General features: G+C 50.2%; 1 protein-coding gene across 1 annotated transcript; it reads right to left on the reverse strand.

Moving 5' to 3' along the window:
• Positions 1-1,748: 1,748 nt before the first annotated feature.
• LOC117890578 (toll-like receptor 7) lies at positions 1,749-7,072 on the reverse strand. Its single transcript, XM_034795515.1, has one exon. The coding sequence runs from the start codon at positions 6,793-6,795 to the stop codon at positions 2,449-2,451; it is 4,347 nt and encodes a 1,448-aa protein (XP_034651406.1). The 5' UTR covers positions 6,796-7,072; the 3' UTR covers positions 1,749-2,448.
• Between the last annotated feature and the right edge of the window lie 2,875 nt (positions 7,073-9,947).

Below are 9,947 nucleotides of genomic sequence, written 5' to 3' on the forward strand. Positions count from 1 at the left end.
AACTGATGTGAGAAACGCTTTTAAGACTGAGCCCGTTGCTCTGCTGTTTTGTACTTACATCTAGGCTCGGGCCAATGTGGCACTTGGCACTTGAGTTCCGACTTGACTTGGCATAAATATAAATGCCAAAAACCATCACTGGAAATCCACATTCACGCCGAGTCTAGGTAAATGTTGGAGTGTGTCTTGTGTGTGTTGCTGTTACCCTTCAATTGGATACCAGACATCATTTAACCAGACACAAAAAACACGACAGACGCGCACAGCCACCATAATGGAGTGGAGGCGCTCATAGACAGTTCAGCCGGAATGGATGGATGGATGGATGGATGGTTGCCCCTGCAACGCGATGCGCATTTGTATTTCAGTTTATATACACACAAACACACACATACACACACATACATGTATACATATGTGTATATGTTATTGTATAGAAACAAAAACAAAAATGATTTATCACTCCGTGTCGGCTTGTATCTGAGCTACGTTTGCTCGGTTGACTTTGACAGGCCGCCGCCGACCAACGACCGCCGTCTCTCCCCTCGCCCCCTCCGACAATGCGTGAGGATTACAAAACAGCAACTCATGTGCATGATGAATTAAATTAGCAAAAAGAGAACCCATTCCCCATATTCCAGCACACTCGTTGGTGCCATAGCAAAAGTCAAAGAGATTTGTTTTAAAAAAGTTGTTTCATTTCATTTTGCATTGTTCGCTGGCGAAACGGAAAAATATCTTTGTTTTGTTCGTACATAGATTTAGATTTATGTATGTATATATAGTATATATATAAATAGTTATTATTCACAAAAATTGAATTATCCAAAGGGTATTACATTATTCATAGAGCGCCCATCATCTTGGAGAACTAAAACTACAACTTAACGCGGTTTAGATGTTTATATATTACAAAATAATAAAAATAAATAACAGTTTTGGGGGCCTTTTCATACTGGTACAAGTGTTTGGTCCTGCCAAGGACTTTCCTCTCTCTCTCTCTCTCTCTCTCTTTCTTCTGGCGTTAGTTTTCAACTGATTTTTGTTGTTTGACTTAACTAATGACGAGTCGGCGAGTTTTGCAAATTGGAAATAAATGCTTCATAGATTCATACTTATGATTTAGGCAGTTTACTCGGTTAATATACATATATCGTATATGGTATATCGTATGTGTATATGTTATATGTATAAAGAGAGAGAGCGCAAACCTCATGCAGTTTTGCTAATATCAGTTTTACTTTACACAGTCACGCACATTTATATATTCACTGAATAATACATCGATACTATTTATGTATGCATCTCTATGTATTGTATGTATGTTTAGTCGTTAGTTTGCATTACAATTTATCGTTAGTTTTGGTAAGCGTAGTGTTTAAAATGAGCTTGTGTCTGTCTGCCTGTAGTTAACCCACTCGAGATTCATGTGTCCTTTTTTGCTTTGCTAGCTAAGTAATTATGAATGCTTTATACACATGTCGAACCGAACCGAACACCTCACAACGATCTCATCTGCTGGAGGCTCTGCATCCCTTCAGACTACTCCTCTGACTGTGTGCACTCGAATGTGGTTACTGAAATTATCGCTAGATACGTTTACGTTTACGTTTATGCATCGTGAGTGTTGTCTATGTATTTACGAGTATATTCTATTGGTATTTAAATAACTATGAATGCTGTTTATGGTATAGTGGAGAGATATATTTACAAAATGCATACGCCCAGATAGATACTCAATCATGCACTCTCTCTTTTTGGCAAAAGTTCAGGCTGAGTGCATGAATCTCTGTGTGCCACGGATGCCAAATAGTTCGGGGTCCACAACTGATTAAAACCATATTAAAAAGTTATCCCAGCAACTCTCCAGAGCCATTCTCAGCGCTAAGCAAATGAAAGACCAGTCGGGAGGAGGAGGAGTGTGTTTGGGGGGAAAACTTTCTTTTGCTGTGGCAAAACTTTGAAAACTTTGAAATGGCATTGTGCTAACATAGTTTTCCCCTCACACACACACCACACTCTGCACTCTGCACTGCCTCCACTTCGCTCCTCTTCTAAATGCATTTGTATCTTGTATCTGCGTCTTGTTGCTGTACGTATCTGTGCGCTTTGTGTGCCTGTCTGTATCTCGTATGTTTGTTTTAGTGCATCTAAAATGACTTTTACACTGGATAAACAAAGTATTTGTAGGCGCTTCCTGCTGCTTGTGTGTGTCTTTTGGGGGGTAGGGGAGGGGTTTGTGGCTGGGGTCCAACATTAAAATCTCTGCATAGTTTCTACTTCCTCAGCTCCTCCTTCATCTGCTGCTCATGCTCATGCTCCCCCTCGCTCTAATCTCTTAGCTTAACTCGCACATATTTTAGTAATTAAAATTATGCACAGGAACCAGTCCCTAAAGAAATCACTGTCACATTCTGTATGCTCTTACTGCAACCCCCAGCTGCCTCTCTAGACGAGATACGCCTGGACATGTGGACCTTGCTGCTGCCCAGATCCGACTGTCTGTTGTTGTTGTTGCTGCTGCTGGGCTGGGGCCTTGCCACTGGGTCCCAGCGTGGCCACATGACCCACTGAGTTGGGGCCAGACGACTGCAAGGCCTGCTGCTGCTGCTGCTGCTGCTGCTGCTGTTGCTTGGGGCGCCAGGTCTGTGCCCTGGGGGTGCCCTCCAACGAGACAACGGGGCCGGCGGGCATCATCAGCATGTGCTGCTCGTTGTCCAGCGTCGAGTAGTCCGAGTCGATGCTGGAGTAAATGTGCTCGGAGGGCGGACGCATGCCATGGTGCTGGTAGTACTGGGCATGCAAGTGGTGGCCATGTGGGGCGGCAGACGCCCCAGAGCCAGTGCCAGAGACAGCTCCATGATGATCTCCGCGTCGCTGTGGCCTCGGACTGGGTGTGGCTGTGGTGGCCGTGGAATAGTTCTGCTCGGCTGGAGCTGTGGCTGCACTGGGGGCGCCACCCTCGGCCGGGCCGCAGTAGGCGGGCGGCGGAGCCTGACGATACAGCAGACCTGGGCTGGCTGGTTGCTTCACCCGCTCGTGGTTGTGGTCCAGCGTGTAGTTGTTTCCGCGATAGGTGGGATAGTCGACGGGCAGGGCGTAGCGCAGCTTCTCCCAGAAGTGACGATCCGAACGCCGGATGCGATGCACGGCTGAAGTCTTCAGATACGGCAGCAGCTCGATGTCGCTCTCCGCCTCAAAGGCCACCTCCGGCTCCTCGATGATCACCAGCTTCTGTGGCCGTCCCCTCAGCGCGTCGTGCACCGAGCGGCGTAGTTCGCAGCGCGACCATTCCGTCTGCAGGAAGTTGCGGGTCAGCAGGATCACCACACGACGCGAGACACGAGTCGCCTCCAGCAGCTGGTAGTGGGTGGCATCGTGGGCGAGATCGCGATGCTGCAGGCACACACGCAACGGTGGACGTCCCGTCTCGAGCTCGGAGGCCAGATGCTGGCATACAAACTCCGAATCCTTGGCCGAGTGCAGGAGCACGGCATCGTAGAGCTTCTCGGACTCCTCGCAGCGTGGACCAAACACTCGAACGCCGTAGTGAGCGAACAGCCAGATGCGCAGCGACTCTCGAAAGATGAAGACAATGATGAAGACGACCAGGAGGAAGACCAGCGCCAAGGCAGCGGCCAGTAGGGGAATGTACGACTGGGGAATGCCGTGCTGCAGCATCGATCCACCGGAGTAGTAGTCCGTGCAGGCGGCACCCGTTGAATTAAAGTCCAGCTCTCGCTTCTGCAGCGATCCCTCGGACGAGGAGGAGCTGACATCGTTGGATCCAGCGTCGTAGCCAGGCGTGTTGGGCGTCGCCATGCAGTAAATGTCCTGCGCGTCCTGCACAATCAGCGCATTCTCCGCCACGTAGGAGGTGAGGGCCTGCAGGAACTGGCAGCGACAGCTCCACTGGTTGCGTCCCAGCGATATGGATCGGAGCCGCCTGCCAAAGTGTGTGGCATGCAGCTGCCAAATGGGCAGCGTGACCAGCCGATTGCCATCGATGCGGAGCAGCTCCAGCGAAATCAGCGGCGACAGTGTGGCATTCTCAATGGTGGCCAGGAGATTGTTCTGCAGGTAGAGCTCCCGCAGCGCGGAGAGCTGCTCGAACTCGTAGCCGTGGAGTGTCTGGAGTCGATTGTCCGCCAGCTGAAGGATCTGCAGCGAGGCGAGGCTGGCGAAAGTGCGATTCTGGATGGCTGCCACCTGGCTGCCGTTCACGTACAGCGCCTTGAGGTTCTTCCTGCCGATGAAGGCGTGATTCTTGAGCACAGGAAAGTTGTTGCCATCCAAATACACAATGCTCGAGTCCATGGGCACGCGGCGTGGCAGCTCCATGGTCTGCTGTCCGCCACAATCCACCACATTGGTGGACCAAATCTGATCGTGGTAGCAGGTGCAGTTGTGGGGGCAGGTCATCTCGCAGTCGCAGGCATCAAAGTCGCAGCAGTGGCACAGCGCAAAGCAGTGCGACTCGTAGCGGCAGAGGAAATCCTGCGGCTGCAGGGCAGTCAACGGACGAACTGCAGCTCCACGAGCATGCGGCATCACGCACTCAATGTTGGGCATGTCCATGACGCGTGGATGCTGCCGCGTGGTGAGATTATTGATACGCTGCAGCCAGTCCATGGTGCAGTCACACTCGAAGGGATTGCCACCCAAATAGAACTCGGGCAGTGGCTTGGGTGCCACCACGGGCGCCACTCGAAGCTGCTGCAGCTGCAGCTTAGTCAGCTGATTCGCATAGAGATCGACGCGAGCGAGATTGGCCTTGTCCACGAAGGCATTGGCCAGCACATTGCCAATCAGATTGTTGTTGATGAACAGCAGCTCGATGGTGTTCGGTATGGACATGGGACCAATCTCCGTGATGCGATTGTGCGAGGCGTCAAGGGTCTTCACCCGAATCTCCTCCTGCAGCTTGTAGTAGTTGCCCAGCGCCTCGATGTAGTTGCCATGAATGTCCAGCCACTTGAGGTTCGACGGGATGAAGGCGTAGTCGAACCACACCAAATGATTCTCCGACAGATTCAGCCACAGCAGCGACACCAGTGTGGCAAACACCCCGTTGATGTCCGATAGGAAATTCCTGTCCAGCCTTATGGCCTCCAGCTCAAAGTTCTTGTCAAAGGAGCCCCGCTCGATGCTCTGGATGCGATTCTTGGCGAGATTCAGCACACTTAGCCGTGGCAGATCCTGGAACATGCCCACGGTGATGTTGCCAATCTGATTGTCAATCAGTCGCAGTCCCGTCAGCTGGTGCAGGCTCTTGAAGCTCTGATTGTCGAACGTCCGGATCTGGTTCTCGCCCAGATCGAGGGTTCGCAGCATGGCCAAGTCCTGCAGGGCGCGCGGCACTTCGTTCAGCTGATTGGAGCTGAGGTCCAGCTCTTTGAGGTCCGAGCAGTTCTTGAACACCGCCTGATCCACCACGCTGATGAGATTGTTGTTCAGGGTGAGCTTTGAGAGCACATAGAGGCCATTGAAGAGCTTATCGTCCAGCGTGTGGAGCCGGTTCTCGGCCAGGTTCAATGTGTGCAGATTGTACAGCGGCAGGAAGGCGTTGTCCTCGATGTGTCCAATGGAATTGTTGCGCAGATTGAGGATCTGCAGAAAGTACAGCTCCTTGAAGGTGCGATAGTCGATACGGGTGAGTGCATTGTGCGCCAGATTGAGCACAATGAGGCGAATCAGACCCGCGAATGTCGTATTGTCCACGTGATTGGAGGTCAGCTGATTGCCCGACAGATCCACCACCAGCAGCTGCTCCAGCCGATGGAACAGCCCCTTGGGCAGCTCGTACAGTTCGTTGTGCTGCAGATGAATCTCGCGCAGCTCCTTGGAGCCGGCAAACAGACCCTCGGGCAGCGTTTCCAGATGATTGTTGCTCAGGTTTACGATACGCAGCGAGGCGAGCCCGGCCAGCGCCTCACCCGACAGCTCCGATATGTTGTTGTGCTGCAGATTGAGGTGCTGCAGCCGTCGCAGCCGCGAGATGCCCCAACTCTCTGTGATGGAGCGCAGCTCGTTGTGGCTGGCGTCCAGCAGCTGCAACTCGCTGCCACCGCTGCAGTTCATGTCCGCAAAGCCCAGCTGCTCGGCGGTGCGGATGCGATTGCGGGTCAGATTCAGGGACTGCAGATTGCCTACGGGGCAGAGGAAGCCGGCGGGCAGGGCCCTCAGGTTGTTGTCGCTCATGTCCAGCTCCGTGAGCTGCTTCAGGCCGTTGAGCGAGTCCGGATAGAGCTCCAGCGCCCTGGCCGGACCCCATTCGGCATTGTGGCTGCTCAGCCGCAGCGTCTTGAGCGTGCCCAAGCCCTCGAAGGCATTGTTGGGCAGCTGCAGCAGCTTGCACGCCTCCAGGCGCAGCGTCTCCAGTGTCTGCAGTCGGGCGAACACCGCCACCGGCAGTGTCGACTCGAAGAGGTAGACATCGCTGCACTGAATCGTCAGCTGGCTGCTGCCATCGGCTCCCTGCAGATCCAGTCCCGGCTGGCGCTCGATCATTCGCAGCGCACAGTGCACGGAGCTGGTGCCGTTGTATGTCCACGAGCACTGGTTGCCCGGTCCGCTGTGTGCGGGCGCGGCTGGCACGGATTCGGCAGCGGATGCGGGCGGCACGGCGGCCGACAGCAGCGTGGAGTAGTCGCCCGAGAGCGAGACGGCGGCAGAGCCAGTGCCTCCGCCCAGCATGGCGCTGGCAGAGTTGTCGCTCGCCTCCTTGGGCACCAGAGCTGCCAGGCTGACGCTCACCAGGAGCAGCAGCAGCAACAGCAGCGATGGGAACTCCATTCCGGCTGCTCTTCTGGCTCTTATTCTTTGGGAGACAGAACCTCTGAGATGTTCTCGGGATTAGTTTGCGTTTTTCTCTGGTTCTCACACGCGAATTGACATTTTAATGGGTGGTTTTGTGGGGGGGATTTGCTTGGTTTTCTCTGCTGTTTCACTTGTTTCACCTTTCCACTATTCGCACATTTCTCTGGTATGTATTTTTTGGGTATTTTCTATTCGTTTTCGTGTATTCTTATTGAATTTTTCAATTTCTCTCACTGGCACTGGCTCTTAAATGCTGTTTCTCATTTTTGTATGTATTTTTTTATTCGAATTAAATTGAATTGAATTTTGGGCGTTTGGCCTCACACACTACACCACGTCCCGTACGTTTTCGTTTGACGACGCGCGGCAGCAACCGCGCAGTTCTAAAGTTCAGGAAGCGCGTGTAACGACCTTGCCTCGGCGAGAATTTGGACATGAATGAACATGTTCATTTCTAGCATAGACTTTTCTACACTTGAAACCATTGCTTGAAAGACCTGAGTAAACCGAAAAAGAGCGACAGAGCGACAGAGAGCCGAGTGGCAAACGAAAAGAGTCCCAGCGCAGCCGAGAGAGGCTTCGAAACGAGTGGAATTTCGTACCAAAAACGAGTGGTGGTTGCAACGCATGTGCCTCGTGCTTGCTTCGGCTCTGCATTTCGCTCACTCTCTTGCGCTCTCTCGCTGTTTTTAGTTACATTTGCAGCCGCTGCGTGTCCAGCTGGCGCTAGTGTGCCATCGCAAAGAGAGCGATTGAGTGTAAAAAGTTTGAGCATGGTGAGTGGAAATTCTCTTTGATTTCTCATGAGAATGTAAACATTTGCCAAACGCAAATGGAAATTCCGTATTATAAATGAAAATAAAATGGATTTATAGCAGTAAATAATTATTGGACAAACAAATAATCAAATATTGAAAGAGTTGCAATCCCAAATGAAACTTCAAACGATTAAATAGAATTTTAAATGGTTTTTCTTTCTATTAATTCATGAAAAGCCCAGTTTTCTCCTAAAGGTGCATAATCATAAATCTGACGACATTTTATTTACATATATATTTTTCAACATTTTTTAATTAAAATACAACATTGAAATTATTTACCCATAAACGTAGTCGAGACGAACACCCACTTTTGAGCCGCAAAATGAACGGTAGTTCCTCTCTTCTCTGGCAATCTCACTCTCCCTCTCGCTCTCTCATTCATTCATTTCAACCCAACCATACATTCATCCATCCATCCATCCATTTGGGTCTGTTATTGTTACTATTAACTCACACACGCGCCACCATCACCATCACCCAACAGCCATCGGCAAACGCCGCTTGCATATCCGTCAGATACTTTCCCATCGCGCTGCATCTTCTAATTGCCGCGCAGCTGCAGCTGCAAATGGAACTGGAACTGGAGATACTCGCATAGCCGCCACGCCATGCGATTTTGTCAACGCCAAAAGATGTTTAACACATTGCCAGAGGCTCTTCCTACTCCGACTCCCCGACTGCCGACTCACCCTCGCAGTACGCACTTGGAGATACATTTTGAATGCAGTTGAAAGTGCACGAGTGCTGGCGCTATTTTTAGTGTGCGATTGTTTAGACAAGCGCAAAGCCGTGACTGTTTATACTTAGGATAGCCCCGTGGCGTTGTGTGTGTGTGGGGCCGGGGCCGGGGCAGGGCCAAGGCCGCCTGCCGAACTCATCGTGTGTCGAGTGTCGAATGAATCACTTGCCACCTTTCGGAGTTTTCTACGCAAAATGTAATATTTATAAATGTTTCCCTTTGCCATAAAACATTCCTCAAACAAAACTTTTGTTTTGTGCAAAGAACTTTCTTTAATGCATTTATTATTCATAAGAACTTTTTCATTACGAGTAGAACGGGCCCAAAGCAAGGGACACACACATGGCCGAAAGACGCAAGTCTGAGTCCTGCTGCTGCTGCTCCTGCTGCTGCCAACAAATCTTCAAAGACACAGTTAATAGTGTCCAAGGCAGCAGGAGCTCTACCCAGACCCAGTCTCTGTGCCCAGCTCTGGTCCCAGTTCCATGACCAACCTCCCATCCATGGCCAGGGAGCTGGGAGAGCTTGGCATTGTTTTATTTTGGCTGCTGCTGCTGCTGGTGCTGTTGAGGTGTCGGAAACTTGTTCAACTTGTTTTCCCACTCAGCGTAGTGTGTGTCTGTGTGGCAGATATTCAACCACAGTTGAATACACTCGTGGATACGTGAATGTGCGAACGGAGCAAGTGCAATCGTCAACGTGTGTGTGTTAAGTCACTTCTCTGAGTCTCTGCTGGAGGACACTTTTGTTTTCAGAATTTTCAGAATTTTATGCAGCACATTTCATGCAGGAAACTGCATATTTTCTTTTATTTATTAGAAAATTGGCTGAAACTTTACTTTAAAACTGATACCAGCAATATGTGAAATGAAATTTCAACAATTAAAACAAGAATAAAGATTATGGAATTGCTGTACAAAATTATATTTCAATACATTATTATGCCTCAACGATTGATTCACATACACAACTTCGATACAGATAAGAACAAGTTCTATAACGTATTGTGTGCTCAGCTCTTATCGGCCACCCGAAGAGCGCACCATTGAACGCGTATCTCTGGAGGATTAGTGTCTCCATGCAGGCCAGAGGTTATCCCTCAAATATCTCTCAATTTCTGACATCGCTGGGCTCTATCGTTTCTACGTCTAAAGTGCACATTTATGGCATTCAAATGTGCATTAAATTGCGCGATAAATTGTTGGATGATTGTTATGAGCGGAACCGATGATGTATGCATAAATAATTAGAGAGAGCGCAGCCAGAAAATGAGTTGGCAAAGTTTAATTACCAAAGTGCCCCACTGCCCCCGCCCCTGTGGCATTGCCATTGGCATTTGCAACAAATTTTTCGATTAGTGCTAGAACTTGGAGCAAGAGGACAGGGCACAAGGGACGGAGCTGGAGCCGATTCCCACCCATGCCATTGTTCAATAGTCCATTGCCGGCCCCATTTTTCGTTATCCGTCCGGGCTCCATTCACTCGAAAGGGGAATACGTCATGAGGGTCCAAAGAGATGGCGCCCGCCTCGGTGTGGACTGGGAGCTGTGGAACTGGCAAACAAATTG

This window comes from Drosophila subobscura, chromosome E (assembly GCF_008121235.1).
Source record: "Drosophila subobscura isolate 14011-0131.10 chromosome E, UCBerk_Dsub_1.0, whole genome shotgun sequence".
Taxonomy (NCBI): domain Eukaryota; kingdom Metazoa; phylum Arthropoda; class Insecta; order Diptera; family Drosophilidae; genus Drosophila; species Drosophila subobscura.

Bases quoted from the DNA above. Each gene is read 5' to 3' on its own strand.
- LOC117890578 (XM_034795515.1), bottom strand. From the start codon at position 6,795: ATGGAGTTCCCATCGCTGCTGTTGCTGCTGCTGCTCCTGGTGAGCGTC.